The sequence below is a fragment of the Psammomys obesus genome, unplaced genomic scaffold (assembly GCF_907164565.1).
Source record: "Psammomys obesus unplaced genomic scaffold, mPsaObe1.curated_primary_1811, whole genome shotgun sequence".
NCBI classification, from domain to species: domain Eukaryota; kingdom Metazoa; phylum Chordata; class Mammalia; order Rodentia; family Muridae; genus Psammomys; species Psammomys obesus.
The window spans coordinates 1000723-1018268 of record NW_026594263.1 but is presented as its reverse complement, the minus strand read 5'-3'; the positions used below and the strand labels follow the sequence as shown (position 1 = coordinate 1018268).

The 17546-nt window shown below is 37.8% G+C and overlaps 1 protein-coding gene across 1 annotated transcript in view; it reads right to left on the bottom strand.

Annotated features, from left to right (window-relative positions):
- Dnaaf6 (dynein axonemal assembly factor 6) overlaps positions 1-17546 on the bottom strand; it is a 49976-nt gene that overhangs the window by 23493 nt on the left and 8937 nt on the right. Inside the window, exons 3-4 of the mRNA XM_055618391.1 lie at positions 17386-17491; positions 13208-13304 (exon numbers count right to left, since the gene is read on the bottom strand). Of these exons, the coding sequence (XP_055474366.1) occupies positions 13208-13304; positions 17386-17491 (203 nt within the window). The remainder of the gene's footprint in view (positions 1-13207; positions 13305-17385; positions 17492-17546) is intronic.

Below are 17546 nucleotides of genomic sequence, written 5' to 3'. Positions count from 1 at the left end.
CTGTGCCCCTGCTTAGGGACTCCTTGGTCTTGTTAGTAAGAGACAAGGAGAAATTTGTTTATTTTGTTCAACATTATATATCCACTGTGTGATCCGTCAATAGCATCTGGCATATAGTAAATTCTCTTTGAGTATTTGCTGCATTCAGAAATCATAGTAAACAATGATATAGTCATGGGTATTCATAAAAAATCCATAGTGTAGAGACCTGGGGGGGGGAAGACAGAATATAAAGAATGAAAAAGAGCCAGCCAGTGGTAGCTCATATTATTACTCTCAGCATTTGAGTGGCAGAGGCAAGAGGATCTATGTGAGTTCCAGGCCAGCCTTGTCTACAGAGCAAGTTCCAGGTCAGCCAGAGCTGTTACACAGAAACACCACGTCTCAAAAAACAAAATATTTGCTTTTTAAAAAAAATTAAAAATATACCTACTCATGAGTTATGGAGAAATATATGTCGTGGTTTGAATGAGAATGGCCCTCATAAGCTCATATATTTGAATGTCTGACTCCCAGGTGATGGATTGTTTAGGAGGGCTTAAGGGGTGTGGCCTTGTTCAAGGAGGTGTGTCAGTGGGGTAGGCACAGTCTCTTTCTCTCTCTATATATATATATATGTGTGTGTGTGTGTGTGTGTGTGTGTGTGTGTGTGTGTGTGTGTATGTATGTATGTATGTATGTATGTATGTATGTATGTATATATGCAACTTGTGGATCAGATCAGTAAGTGTTTGGCTACTGCTCCAGCATCATGCCTATCTGCCTGCCACCACACTCCACACCATGATGATAATGGACTCACCCTGTGAAACTGTAAGCAAGCCCCCTATTAAATGTTTTCTTTTATAAGTTCTCTTGATGATGGTGCTTAATTACAGCAATAGGAAAATAACTAAGATATCTATGCCACCCATGAAAAAGAAACTCTATTGCTCTTAACATTCTTTCATTAATTCGTTAGAAATATTTGATATCTTATAAGCTCTAACTTAATGTAATAATATAAAAAGGCAAGATTGGATCAACATTTTTCAAATATGCTTCAAGGGGCCCCTGTCATTTCTATTAGATACTTAGTGGGCAATAGTACCTATTTCATCAATGTGTTAAGATTTCTTATAAAAGCATATTTGAGGAGACGGAGTGGATGGGAGAAGCAGAGAGAGGTGGAGAAGGAACTGGAATAAAAGAAGGTGGGGTAAAATGTAGTTGGGATGTAAAAGTTAATAATAATTAATAATAATAATAAGTATTTGAATAAAAAGGCCTGACAGCTAAAACCAAAGCAAAATAAGTCTGTAAACCACTCTAGCTCAAAAATATTTCAATAAGGGGGATCCAAGATGGCTGTGCTGGAAGGACACTGTGTGTGACAGACAGGACAGCAGTGACTCACAGCGACCAACAGATGCAACTCTGGGCCCTAAAACACCAGCAATTGTGTTTCCCAGGTGAGAGGAAACCCCACGGTGTAGGAAGCAATCCAGTCAGATCACCCAGTTAAACCCTGGAGGAGTTCCTGTGTCCAGGCAGGTGCTTGGTCGCCAGCCCAGAGCCACACGCCTGTGTGCTCTGATCACCATCCTAGACTGAACTGTGGGCACCACAATATCAGAGACTGGGATTTTCTGTCGAGAGAAAACCCCACGGTGAAGGAAGCAATCAGGACCAAACTCAAGTCACAAAGAAAATTCCTGGAAAAAGGCCTGGGGTCCGGGAGGTGCCCAGCCGCCAGCCGAGAGACCTGTCTGCATGCCTGACTCACAGTCCCAGACAGAACTGTGGGCCCCAGGGTACTAGAGACTGGATTTCCCTGTAGGGAGAAAACCCTATGCTGAGGTTCGACCTCAGGACACTCAGTTGACATCCCCACCCCTGCAAAATTCTCTAGAAAAGTTACCGGGTTCCTGCAGGCACCAAGTCACCATAAAAGAGCCAATCGCCTATGCCTGCATGCTCTACACACCATCCCAGAGGGAACTGTGGACCCCAAAACACGACATACTGGGTTTCCCTGTAGGGAGGAAAACCCCACAGTGGGGGAAATATCAGGTCTGATCTCAGGATACCCAGCTCCAGAAAACTTTCTGGGTTCCCAAAGGTTCCAAGCTCTAGCCTCCTGCTGCATGCATGAATGCTGTGCTCACTTGCCACTGATTACTACTTGGATACTGGGGTATAAAGCTCCAATCTCAGACTTACAGAAGCCTAAGAGCCACTGGATCAGCCCCCAGATACTGCTCCAAGGTGCAACCAGTTATCCCCAGCTAAACTGACCAAACCATGGGGCTCCCTGGTTCTTCAAGAGGGCTGCATCCAGAAATAGAATGTAAGAGCAAAAGTACCAGTTCACTAAATTCAGAGCAAGAAACCCAGTGGCAGGGAAGCTGTCTCCAAGACTTCTCCTAATGAGAGGACAGACGCCTTGATTAACAACAAACATAGTTACCACACAGGTCCATACACCTGAGGTGAGCTGTGGCAATAACTGAGAAGCAACGCCATTTGGTTGACCATACCCAAAAAGCTGAGGAGGCCTCCTCCTTCAGAATCCTGCCAAGGAGATTCTCCCCACCCCAAGATTCCAGCAAGCACCAGAAACTAACAGCCAACACCCGAGTCAGCCAGACGGGTAGAGGCCAGCATAAAAGCACAACCAACAAAAGCCAAAGCAATAAGGTATCTCTAGAATACAGTTATCCAGGAGCAGGTAGCCCTGGACACCCAAACATAAGGGAAATTCAAAATGACTTTACATCTATGCTTATGAAGGGAATAATGGAGGAAACAAATAAAATGTGTAAAGAAATAGAGGAAGATGAAGTCAAACAGAAAGATAAAGTCAAACAGATTATAGCCATCTGTATACAGGAAGATACTGCCAAAAAGTTTGTGGACTTCAGAGAGGAAATGATTAAATTACTGAAAGAAATAAAAGAAACAGAGGAATGTTCAAACAAACAGGTGAAAGAATTGAAGGAAAATACAGTCAGACAGGTGAAGGAAATCAACAAAACGGTTCAAGATCTGAAGATAGAATTGGAAAAATTAAAAACACACAAATGGAGGAAATCATGGAGAGGCAGAACTTAAGGAAGAAAACAGGAACTACAGAGGTAAGCATAACCAACAGACTACAAGAGACGAAGAAAGAATCTCAGGGGTGGAATATACAATGGAAGAAATCGATGTATCCATCAAAGAAAATAATAAATCTAAAATATTCCTGACACAAACCATCCAAGAAATCCAAACAACATGAAAAGACAAAATCTAAGAATAATAGGAATAGAGGAAAAAAAAGATTCCCTCCTCCAAGGCACAGAAAATATTTTTAACAAAATCATAGAAGAAAATTTCCCCAACTTAACGGAGAGGCCTATAAGCATTCAAGAGGCCTACAGAACACCTAATAAATTAGACCAGAAAAGAAAATCCTCCTGCCACATAATAATCAAAACAATAAGCATACAGAATAAAGAAAAATACTAAGAGCTTCAAGGGAAAAAGGCCAAGTAACATAAAATGGCAAACCCATCAGAATCACACCTAACTTCTCAACAGAGACTATGAAAGCCAGAAGGGCCTGGATGGATATCATGCAGACCCTAAGAGAACACAGATGTCAGCCCAGCAAAACTCTCTGTCATCATAGATGGAGAAAACAAGAATTCAATAACAAAAACAAATTTAAACAATACCTACCCAAAAATCCAGCATTAGAGAAGATGTTAGAAGGAAAAATACAACCCAGGAAAACTAACTACTTTCAGGAAAACACAGGAAATAAATAACCTCATTATAGCAAAACTAAAAGTAACCAAGCACACAAACACACTACCACAACCAACGTCAAAATTAAAGGATCTAACAGCCACTGGTCATCAACATCAATGGACTCAATTCTCTAAGAAAAAGACACAGACCAACAGAATGGATTCATAAACAAGACCGAACAATCATTTGCATACAAGAAACACATTTAAGTCTCAAAGATAGATATTACCTGAGAATAGAGGGCTGGAAGAAGTTCTTCCAAACAAACGGACCCAAGAAGCATGCAGGAGTAGCCATTCTAATACCTAATAAAATAGACTTTCAACCAAAAATAATCAAAAAAGAAAGGAGAAGGACACTTCATACTCATCAAAGGAAAATTCCACTGAGAAGATATCACAGTCCTAAACATCTATGTCCCAAATACAAGGGCACCCACATTTGTTAATAAATAAATAAATAAATAAACAAACTTAAACCACACATAGATCACCACACATTAATAGTGGGAGACTTCAACACCCCATTCTCAACAAATAACAGGTCAACAACACAAAAATTAAACAAAGAAACAATGACTCTAACAGAGGTCATGAATCAAATGGACCTAACAGACATCTACAGAACCTTACACCCAAACATAAAAGAATTTACCTTCTCAGAACCTCATGAAACCTTCTCCAAAACAGACCATATATTTGGTCATAAAGCAAGCCTTAGAAGATACAAGAAGACTGAAATAATCCCTTGTATCTTATCTGAGTACCATGCACCAAAGCTGGACCTTAACAACAACAGAAATAGCAAAAATCCTACACAAACATGGAACTGAACAACTTGCCATTGACAGCTGGGTCAGGGGAGAAATAAAGCAAAAAATTAAAGACTTCCTAGAATTCAATGAAAACGAAGGCACAACATATGCAATCTCATGAGAAACAATGAAAGCAGTGTTAAGAGGAAAGTTCGTAGCACTAAGTGCCTTCAAGAAAAAATTCAAAACATCTTGTTCAAGCAAATTAATGGCTCATCTCAAAGCCCTAGAGAAAAAAGCAGACACACCCAAGAGGAGTAAGCAGTTGTAATAATCAAACTCAAGGCTGAAATCAATAAATTAGAAACAAAACAATTCAAATAATCAATGAAACCAAGAGAAAATAAAAAAGATAGACAACTACTTAACCAAACTAACTAAAAGGCAGAAAGACACTATCCAAATCAACAAAATCAGAAATGAAAAGGGGGACATTACAACATACACTGAGGAAATCCAAAAAATTATTAGGTCTTACTTCACAAAATTTGAAAATATAAATGAAATGGACAATTTTCTTGATAGGTTCCACTTACCAAAGCTGAATCAAGACCAGGTAAATCAATTAAATAGCCATATATCTCCTAAGGAAATAGAAGCTGTCATCAAAAGTCTCCCATCCCCCAAAAAAAAAAAAAAAAAAAGCCCAGGGCTAGATGGTTTCAATGCAGAATTCTACCAGACCTTCAAAGAAGAGCTAACATCAACACTCTTCAAATTGTTCCATAAAATAAAAACAGAAGAAACATTACCAAACTCATTCTATGAGGCCACAGTCACTTTGGTACTTAAATCATACAAAGAGCCAATAAAGAAAGAGAATTTTAGGCCAATCACACTTATGAACATTGATGCAAAAATACTCAACAAAATACTCACAAACTGAATCCAAGAACACATCAAAGATATCATCTACTATGACCAAGCAGGCTTCATCCCAGGTATGCAGGGGTGGTTAAATATATGGAAATCCATCAATGTTATCCATCATATAAACAAACTGAAAGAAAAAAAAACACATGATAATCTCCTTAGATGCTGAAAAAACATTTGACAAAATCCAACACCCATTCATGTTTAAAGTCTTGGAGAGATCAGTGATACAAGACACTTACCTAAGCATAGTAAAGGGAATATACGGCAAGCTTATAGCCAACATCAAACTACACGGAGAGAAACTTAAATCAATCCCACTGAAATCAGGGATGAGACAAGGCTGCCCACTCTCTCCATAACTCTTCAACATAGTTCTTGAAGTCCTTGCTAGAGCAATAAGGGAATTAAATGAGATCAAGGGGATACAAATCAGAAGGGAAGATGTTAAAGTATCAATATTTGCAGATGATATGATAGTATACATGAGTGACCCCAAAAATTCTACCAGTGAACTCCTACAGCTGATAAACACCTTCAGCAAAGTAGCCGAATACAAAATTAACTCAAAAAAAAAAATCAGTAGCCCTCCTCTATACAAACGACAAATGGGCTGAAAAAAAAATTAAGGAAAAAACACCCTTCACAATTGCCACAAAGGACATAAAGTACGTTGGTTTGACTCTAACCAAGAAATTCAAAGACTTGTATGAAAAAATCTTCAAGTCTCTGAAGAAAGAAAGAGAAGAAGATATCAGAAGATGGAAAGATCGCCCATGCTCATGGCCTGGCAGGATTAGCATAGTAAAAATGTTCATCTAACCAAAAACAATCTACAGATTCAATGTAATTCCCATCAAATTACCAACACAATTCTTTACAGACCTTGAAAGAAAAATTCTCAACTTCATAATAACAAGAAACTCAGAATCGCTAAAACAATTCTCTACAATAAAATATCTTCTGGAGGTATCTCCATACCTGATCTTAAGCTGTATATTGAGCAACAGTAGTAAAAACTTCATGGTACTGGCATATAAGCTTGCTGGTGGATCAATGGAATCAAATAGAAAACTCAGAAATAAACCCACACACTTATGGATACCTGATTTTTGACCAAGATGCCAAAACCATACAATGGAAAAAGAATAGCATCTTCAATAAAGGGTGCTTGTCTAACTCAATATTGAAATATAGAAAAATGCAAGTATATCCATACTTATCACCCTGCATAAAACTAAAGTCCAAGTGGATCAAAGACCTCAATATAAAACCAGACACACTAAACCTGTTAGAAGAAAAATTGGGGAAGAGCCTTGAGCTCGTTGGCAGAGGAGACAACTTCCTGACCAGAACACCAATAGCACAGGCTCTAAGATCAACAATCAATGAATGGGACCACAAGAAAATGAAAAGCTTCTGTAAAGCAAAAGACACTGTAGTCAGAACACAACTGCAGCCTACAGATTGGGAAAGGTTCTTCACCAACCCTATATCTGACAGAGGGTTTATATCCAGAATATGTAAATAACTCAAGAAGTTAAACAGCAACAAATCAAGTAATCCAATTTTAAAAATGGGGTTCAGAGCTAAACAGAGAATTCTCAATAGAGGAATATAGAATGGCAGAGAAACACTTAAAGAAATGCTCAACGTCCTTAGCTATCAGGGAAACGCAAATCAAAATGAGCCTGACATTTCACCTTACACCCATCAGAATGGCTAAGATCAAAAACTCAAGTGACAACACATGCTGGAGAGGATGTGTAGAAAGGGGAACCATCCTTCATTGCTGTTGGGAATGTGTACTTGTACAACCACTTTGAAAATCAATCTGGCACTTTCTCAGACAATTAATGATAGTGCTATCTCAAGATCGAGCTATACCACTCCTAGGCATATATACAAAATATGCTCAAGTATACAACAAGAACATTTGCTCAACCATGTTCACAGCAGCTTTATTTGTAATAGTAAAAAGCTGGAAACAACCCAGATGTCCCTCAATGGAGGAATGGATACAGATATTGTAGTACGCTTACACAATGAAATACTACTCAGCAATTAAAAACAAGTAAATCATGAAATTTACAGGCAAATAGTGGGAGTAGATCATCCTGAGTGATGTATTCCAGAAGCAGGAAGACACACATGGTATATACTAACTTATAAGTGCATATTAGACATATAATATAGGATAATCATAATAAAATCTGTACCCCTAAAGAAGATAAACAGGAAGGAGGTCCCTCGGTAAGATGTTCAATCTTCATTCAGAAAGGCAAACAAGATGAACATCAGAAGAGGGAGAAAACAGGGAACAGGACAGGAGACTACCACAGAGGGTCTCAGAAAGACTCTATCCAGCAGGGTATTCAAGTAGATGATGAGACTGATAGCCAAACTTTGGGCAGAGTGCAGGGAATCTTATGAAAGTATTGGGAGATAGACAAGAGCTGCACAATGAGAGAAAAAAAAATCTGGGCTCAGGGATCTTTTCTGAGACTGGTACTTCAGTCAAGGACCATTCATGGAGATAACCTAGAATTCCTGCATAGATATAGCCCATGGCAGCTCAGTGTCCAAATGGGTTCCCTAGTAAGTGGAACAGGCACTATCTCGGACATGAACTCAGTGGCCTGCTGTTTGATTACCTCACCCTGAGGAAGGTGCAACATTACCAGGCCTCAGAGGAAGACAATGCAACCACTCCCGATGAGACCTCATAGACTAGGATCAGACGCAATCGGATGAGGACCCTCCCATCAGTGGACTGGGGGAGGGGCATGGGTGGAGAAGAGGGAGGTAGAGTGGGATTGGGAATGGACAATCGAGAGGGCTACATTTGGGATATAAAGTGAATAAACTGTAATTAATAAATAAATTTATAATAAGGATAAATAAATTAAAAAATATTTCAATACAGGTTAAGACAGAGGAGACTTGTTTTCTACACACCCAGGAGCCAGTAGCAGGGGATTAAAAATAGGCCCTCAAAATTGAAATAATGGTACTCTTTAGGTTTGGTGTTAGAAGGAAAGTTTGTAGAAGATATTATATTCCTGGCTCAGAATTTTGTTTACTGTGCTCACCTTAAGTAAAGACAAAAGACAAAGTTTTCTTTTGGAAGTCTCTGGATTAGATTATTATACATCAACCAAATCCAAAACCCACTTCAAATAGTTAACCAATGTTGAGGCTCAATTTTTTCCCATATTTTAGTATTTTCAACTTTGGACTGCATCACACAATTGATGAATATAGTTAATATTTACTTGGTATAACTGTCATCTTTCCTTTAAAACATTTTTATCAAGCAGATGATATGTAGAACTTAAAGATGTCTTAGATTCAAAGAAATGTCATATTATCAATAGGAAAAATAGGCACACAAAATTGAGGAAGAAATTTTTATCTTAGTTAGGCTTCTACTGCAGTGATAAAACAGCATGACCAAAAGGAACTTGCAGAGGAAAAGGGTTTATTTCATCTTACAATTCTCATGTCAGATTCTGTCACAGAGGGAAAGCAGAGCTGGAACCTGTGTGCATGAATTGATGCCGAAAGCATGGAGGAGTGCTGCTTACTGGCTTGCTTCTCCTTGGTTGCTTAGCTTGCTTTCTTTCACAGTTCAGGACCACCTGCCCGGGGTGGCACCACCCACAGTGGGTGGGATCTCCAACACCAATCATCAATGAAAAAAAGTGCACCCATGACTTGCCTACTGGCCAATCTGATGGAAGCATTTTCTTCTTCCCAGATGAACCTGGCTTGTGCTATGTTGATTGAAAAAAAATAAAATAAAAACAGCTATCTAGCGCAGATGTGATCAATAATCTCTTTACTCTGAATTTTACCAGTGGACTGAAGCAATGAGAATAGATGTAACCATCCATTTACTCACAGAAAAAACTTCAAGCTAAAATTTGGAAGTTTGGTTACTTACTGTGGAGTGAATCAAACCCATGATCTCCCTCACATTTCTAGTTCTATTATTTCTGATCTAAACACTACCAACCCAAGTCAAGGCTTTTAATAAAGAAATTCCATTTTGGAAGTCAGTTTACCACTATACATTTGCCCTCACTTATTCTTGATTCTTGTTATAATCACCAGCCACTTAAGTATGCCATGCTTGTACATCTTTTCATATGTTATCACTGTTCAGAAGACTTTTCTTTGCATGTTGTCCACTATAGAAATCCTATCCATCCAAATGGGGTTAGTTGATCTTTTTCTGCTGATAATTCTGTACCTGTTACATGCCTCTACATATGGACTGAACATACAAAGCCCTAGAGATTATTTTAAAAGGCATCTATTACCTTCACTATAAATTTCTCAGAAATAACTGTTTCTGATTTGTCTTTTTAGGTTAGTACTTAGGACAAACTTTGGTATGCAGAAGAATCCAGTAAGTATTTAAAGATGAAGAATAAATATGAAAAGAAAGTAAAAAAAAAAAAAGGAACAGTATGGAAGTGGTAAAACATGGAGCTGTGGTATGGCTCAGTTGATAACACACTTGTCTTATAAGCACCAGGACCTATATAAAAATGGCAACCATGGTGGCATATGCTTGTAGTTTCAGAGCTGAGGAGGTTGATGAGACAGGAGGATTCCTGGGGCTCTCTGACCAGCCACTCTAACCTAATTGGTAAAATTTAGGCCAATAAAAGATCTTGTCTCAAAGAAGGTAGATGGTGTTCCTGGAATGAGAATGACATACAAAATTGCCCTCCAGCCTACACATACACACACACACACACACACACACACACACACACACACACAAACAAACAAACAAACAAGCAGGCACCCATGCATGCATACAAGCATGAACACACACACGCACACAACACAGCAACAACACAACAACAAAGTGTCATGACATGAACAATGTTTTAGTTGATGCTGCTCTTCATTGGGATACATGCTTTATCCAAACCTGAGCTCCTTGCTGGACTTAAAATTGCCGACATTGAGTTTAATTGTTAATAATAAAATCTATTTATCTCTATTAGGTTTTTCTCCATAGTTGATTATAGATTCATTAGAGCGAAGGCATGAATATTCTGTATATATTTTTATTTTGTTTTAGATAAACTGTATATTGTTGTTATGAGATGTGATTTAGTTTCCAAGATCCTTTATTCAGGATACCTTTAATATTAAAACTAATAGCAATTTGCATAAGAAAAACGGCTAGACTTACAACAGTTTTATTTATTTAGAGCCTAGGATTTCTCCAGAGCTTAGAGCAATCCCCAACACTAGACATCAAAAACATAATTTTACAGTAATTTAAGAGAGGAAAATTTGAATATTACTGATAAGACCCTGGGAGCTTAATTACTTCAAGATCACTTGAAATCTTAACTCATTAGAGTCTGAAAAATCTCCTGAGGTATTTAAAGTCGGTATTCCCATTATGTTACTTGATTCAACTTGAGTGTCTTAGATTTTGTTAATAGGAGAAAACTCGAAGCTACTGCCGCCAAAAGGAGAGCCCATTTATCATTTTCTTAAGAAAAGCTATTAAGCATCTCCTCAGGGTACCTCAACATTTGATAATATAAAAGAAGGCAAAGGATTTAAAGAAGGAATACCTCCTTATCTAAAAACTAAAATTGTAACATCCATTACTTATACCTGTTGTCAAAGCGAGTTGAACTGCGCATTCTAGGGTTGACTCAGACTTTGTAACAAAATCATTATGAGGATAGAGTAAGAAACACTCACGGTATATACTCACTCATATAAACATACAATATAGAATAAACCCACTAAAAGCTGTACATCTAAACAAACTAAGCAAAAGAGAGGACCCTAACTAAAATGTTCAATCCCCATCCTGAAAGGCAAAGAGGATGGACATCAGAAGAAAACGAAAATAGGAAACAACCTCGGAACCCGCTACAGAGGGCCTCTGAAAGCCAGAAGAAAACAGGAAACAACCTTGAAACCTGCCACAGAGGGCCTCTGAAAGCTTCTGCAGTATAGACTGTCAAAGCAGATGCTGAGCCTGATGGCCAACTGATGGGCAGAGTGAATGGAATTTTATGTAAGAAGTGGGAAATAGTAAGAGCTGGAGGGAACGGGAACTCCACAAGCAGAGCAACAGAACAAGATAATTTGAACACAGGGAACTTCCCAGAGACTCATACTCCAACCAAGGACTATTTGTGGAGATGACCTGGAACCCCTGCACAGGTGTAGCCCATGGCAGTTCAGTGTCCAAGTGGGTTACCTAGTAAAGGGAAGAGGGACTGCCTCTGACATAATCTGATTGGCCTGCTCGTTGATCACTTCCCCCTGAGGGGGGAGCAGCCTTACCAGGCCATAGTAGAGGACAATGCAGCCACTTTTGATGAGAACTGATAGACTAAGATCAGAAAGAAGGAGAGGAGGACCTCCCCTATCAGTGGACTTGGGGAGTGGCATGCATGCAGAAAGGGGAGGGAGGGTGGGATCGGCAGGGGAGGAGGGAGGGGCTTATGGGGGGATACAAAATGAATAAAGTGTAATTAATAAAAAATAAATAAAAGATTTAAAAAAAAAAAAGAAACACTGAAGTGCAATCATTCCTATTATTGGCATTGCTATTGTTAGATAGAAATGGTGACATAGTCCCTGAGGTGTTGTGTCTTCATTCAAATAAGTGGACTAAGCAATGTTTTACAGTTATTTTTAGCAGTAAAAATCAGATCTGAAAACCAAGAAGAAAACACTTTTCATAGTTCTTTATTATGAGCTGAGTAATTTCCAAGAACAGAAAAATAACAGAAAAGACAGATTCAGTGAAGGAAGTGTTTTATCCCATTTGGCTTGTCAGCACATTGGAAGATAATAAATGATCAGATAAGCAAACAGAACTAAAATGGAAGAATATTCAGTATGCTAATGGGTAGTGTCACTGGGATTAGAAACAGTGTATTAGGTAATATGACTTTATCATGTTTATTTGTAAATGCTGTCTAACCTATATAAATTTAGGTGATTTTTTCTTTTATTTTCTTTATTTTTATTTTTTACTTTTAATATTAATTAGTTTATTCACTTTGTATCCCAACTATAGCCCTGTCCCTCATTCCCTCCCAACCCCACCCTCTCTCCCTCTTCTTCTCCCATGCCCATCTCCAAGTCCACTGATAGGGAAGGTCTTCCTCACCTTCCATCTGACCCTAGCCTATCAGGTGTTATCAGAACTGTCTGCATTGTCTTCCTCTGTGGCTTGGCAAGGCTGTTCCCCACCCCCGGGGGGAGGTGATCAAAGAGCCATCCACTGAGTTCATGTCAGAGACAGTTCCTGTTCCCATTACTAGGGCACCCACTTGGATACTGAGCTTCCATGGGCTACATATGAGCAGGGGTTCTAGGTTATCTCCATGCATGGTCCTTGGTTGGAGTATCAGTCTCAGAAAAGAACCTTATGCCCAGATTTTTTGGTTCTGTTGCTCTCCTTGTGGAACTCCTGTTCCCTCCAGGTCTTATTATCACCCCTTCTTTCATAAGCAGTGTATCAAAGCAGATGCTGAGACTCATAACCAACTTTGGGCAGAGTGCAGGGAATCTTATGTGATTTTTTGATGTGATCCATGTAAAATTATTTCATAAGTTCCTTGGTATCTTAAACATAGAAGCCACCATTTGTAGTTTACATTTTGTTTACAATATTATGAAAAATATCAGTAAGTTATGTATAATGTCATACACAAAATGGAGAAAAGGGGTGAAGCTTACCACCAGCTCATCACAGCATGCTATTGAGGGATCCTTTCTCATTAATCCGAGGTATATGTCTTCAGTTCCCACAGTTTGTTGGAATACAATCTCATACCTGAAAAAATATCACTATCAATGACAATACTTGGGTGAAAGAACACTTCTCTGTCACATCACAAAAAATATACTGGAGACTTTTGATGTTATGTTAACACAAACAAAGAAAGAAAGGAAAGGACTAAAGTAAACAAAGTGCTCACTGTTTTTTAAATATGTAGTAGAACACAAAGGAACAGATTTCTAGAAATGCTGGGGGGGTAGGACTGTGGTTTTTGTAAACACTGTTTTCTGAAACAAAGCTTACCTACTTCAGATCTATGCCAAATAAGTGGGCTGAAGGAACTTATAGAACAGGCTCAACAAAATTGCAAGTAAAAAAAGAACCATTGCTTGAATACAATGACAATAAAAAAGAAAAAAAGAAAAAAAGAAAGAGAAAGAAAGAAAGAAAAGAAGGAAGGAAGGAAGAAAGAAAGAAAGAAAGAAAGAAAGAAAGAAAGAAAGAAAGAAAGAAAGAAAGAAAGAAAGAAAGAAAGAAAGAAAATAAAGAAAATACTGGACTCATTACCTCTAGGACTGATGAACAGATAGAAAACTTCTTTGATGACTTTAAACCACAAAGTTAAGACAATCTAGGTTCAGTACTGAATGTCATTAATTGTGTGACCTTGGTGACCTTGCAAACACACAGGATCTTGGCTTCTACATTTGTATGATTTATGGGAGACACAGGTGTGAATTACCTGACCTGTACAGCCGCTTGTGCTTCTAAAACTCTACAGAAGAAACAGTGGTAGTATAGTTGTGACAGCTGGGCTATGAGGTTTAGATTCAAGTACAATAGATTTCTTAATACATAAAGGGTTTTTCTTCCCCCACCCCACACCTTTCACAAACATTTCTTTTGTTCGAGGGATAAAATTCATAGAAACACCCACCTAGAAGGTACTCTATCTGGAACGAAACAATGATTTACAAGTTTTTTCATCTCTCTCCCCCTTTCCATCCATTTCTCTTTTCTTCTTCTTCACTTCCTACCTTCCCTTCTCACTCTTCTTCCTCCCTCTTTCTTCTGTCAGTGTTTGGGATCTAAGTAGGGGCCTCATACACACATGCTAGAAAGTGTTTTACAAAGGACCTACACTCTCAGATCTACAAACTATTTTTGTCTTCAATTATACACAGAGAAATAGTGTGACAACATATTAGAAGGCTAAAAGCTTAGGTTTAATTTCTGACAATATGTAAATAAGAAAGTACAAGAATTAAAAAGAAATTTTTGAGTTTGTATTGGACTAGCAATAGGTCGCTGTTTGATATAAAATACATTTCTCTTAATAAGCTGTAATGCCTACCAAGTATTTATAAAGGTGAATCCAGGTAAAACAAAACAAAACAAAACAAAAACCTGAACTGCATGTGTGAGATTCCATCCTGAGCAAAATGTACAATTCTCTTACTTCATACTACATGTGTTTGCCTTGAGGTCCCCAAGGCACCTCAGAGTTTATGTCTCCAACACCAAACCATTTCTTCCCCATCTACAATCCTAAATAATAACTCAACATCCTCTTTCATGCTTTCTTCCCATCGTTCATATCTAATCAATTACTAAACCTTCAAACTCCCTGAAGTAATCAACACTTATATTTCTCCCTTCATGCCAGTGACTTGGCTTAGGCCCTTATTATTTTCCATTTGGTCACTTGCAGTTCTTCTTTTTGTGAACTTTGTGTTCTTTATCCATTTTCCTCTTTACCCATTAGAACATTTGTGAAGTCCATTTCCATTAGGTAAAAAAAAAAAATCAAGATAAAAACTCTTGTAAAGCAAATTTGCTCATGTCATGACTAAGGTGATTTTTCACTCTGAACTTTGACAGATGCTTTCTCTGGTGAACTTCAAATGTCTAGATGAAAAGTGGACATTGACTCTAGTTGGGAGCTGGCTGAATATGGATGTGAGACATTCATTCCATAGTATGACAAATGAGTGACTTTCATATAGATATGTAGGCACCATAAAACTTGAGGTTTACTTTACTCATTTTTTGGACATAGTGCCCCATGCCCAGCAGCAGATGGCCAACAGAAAACAACAAACTCAACAGCAACTCTGGAGGTTCTTTGTCTCAAAATGACATAGCAGGGTTTTGTTCTTTTCTTTTAATTTTATCTTTTTTTTTTAACTTTTTCTCTCATTTTTACCCTACAGGTCTCTTGTGCATACAATATGGCTTACAGCTTTGTGTTTTTATGGGAATCTTGAGTGTGCAAACAAATGTGTCTCTGTGTCTATTTATGTTTCTTGTGCCTTTTCTTGATATCTTTTCTTTCTTTTTGTTTTGTCCTCTTCTGATAGGTTTGGCTTTTTAAAAAAAAATCTTATTATATTTTATATCATATTATCCTTTAGAAGTTTGTTTGCTTTCTAATGAGAGACACAAAAGGGGTGGCTGTGGATTGGAGGGGAGGTGGGAATAACTGGGATGAATAAAGTGAAGGAAAACTGTAGTCAGGATATATTATATGAAAAACTCTATTTTTAATAAAAATTGGATTTAAAATACAGGTACCCCAGCTGGGCACGGTGGAACATACCTGTAATACCAGCACTCTAGGAGGCAGAGGCAGAAGGATCTCTGTGAGCTCAAGGCCAGCTTGATCTACAAAGTGAGTTCAGGACTGCCAAGCCTACACAGAGAAAACATATCTCAAAAAACCAAAAACACAAAAAGAAAGAAAGAAAAAAGGAAGGAAGGAAGGAAGGAAGGAAGGAAGGAAGGAAGGAAGGAAGGAAGGAAGGGGAAAGAAAAACAGACAGAAAGAATGAGTGAAAGCATACAAACAGGCTGCTCAAGCTGTGAAGAGTAAGCCACTAAGCAGCATTCCTCCATGTCTTCTGCATCAGCTCCTGACTCCAGGTTCCTGCCCTGTGACTCCTGTCCTGACTTCCTTTGATGATGAACAGTGCTGTGGAAGCATAAGCCAAATAAACCTGTTCCTCCTCAAGCTGCTTTAGTCATGCTGTTTCCTCATAGCAACAATAACCCTAACTAGGACACGGGCCTTGATAAAAAAAAAATAGTATAAAACGTTTTAAAATCTTTGATTTTTATTTTAAAGTAAAGCTTACAGGTGTTAGGGCATTGTTTATTTGAAATCTGTATCCTTCCTTTCAGTTAATTATCTGTGATTTACCACTGCTTTTGTTTCCAAAACTAACATAAAATCATAATTAAAAAATATGTATTGGATAGTTTTGTAGTCAGACTTAAAAATGTTGTCAGATCGCTAGCCATAAAACTCTTTCCAAGTAAATTGAGTCAGACGTGAAGATGCACACTTGGAAGTGTAAAAGAGAAGACCCTTAGTTTGAGGCTAGCTTAGGCAGTAGAGCCTTTAACATCATACATCAGTATAATGTACAATACAAAACTAGTATAATGTACTATAACAAAGTACATTATAATCAAGATTACTTGTTTTAAATACTCAAGATTTTATGATATAAATGTATATAAATGTTTAAAAGTTCATTTAACCATGTAGTTTATCTATGTATGTAAATATTATTTCAGTTCCTTAAAAGAGTGATTTTTTTTATCAGAATGAAAAGATTTTGTATGAAAAGGCTACAAAGCAAAGCTTGAAACCCAGTTGCAAAATATATTGAATGCTGAGCATAGCCCTGAAATATTTAGTAAATAAGTCTGCATGATAATTGGTAATTGGAGGGAGGACATAGCCTTTTACTGAAGCTACAGAACACTGGCAATTAAACACAAACATAGTATTGTATCTTGGTTTGTGTGAATTTTTACAATTTAATGGCTGTTTTTTTCTCACTGGTAGTTCTTCATTAAACAAAACTGAAATTGAATATAAACCTTATAATGGAAATGGCTATATTTTTCACTATTGCTAGATAATAACTAATAGGAAGGTATTGTGTCTAATTATTTGTTTTTGTTTTAGAACAGGAAAAATAATCAGTTGTACTTGCTCTCTGTATGTCATTGCAGTTTTAACTGTTATGTGGTACAAGTTATTTATGAATTTTAAAAAAGTATGATAGTATCGAATGACACATTAAGCCTAAATGTCTAAGCATATTCCTGGTATCATTTGACTTACTCTGGGATTTCTCGAACATCCCATATATCATCATGCTCTGCACCTTCTGGAACCTCTTCTGGATTCCAGATGTTATCACTTTTGTCACTAATGGATTTAAGAATGGCTGTGAAGAAAAGAGAAAACATAACTGAAGCTGTTGCTTCTCCATATTCTTCATA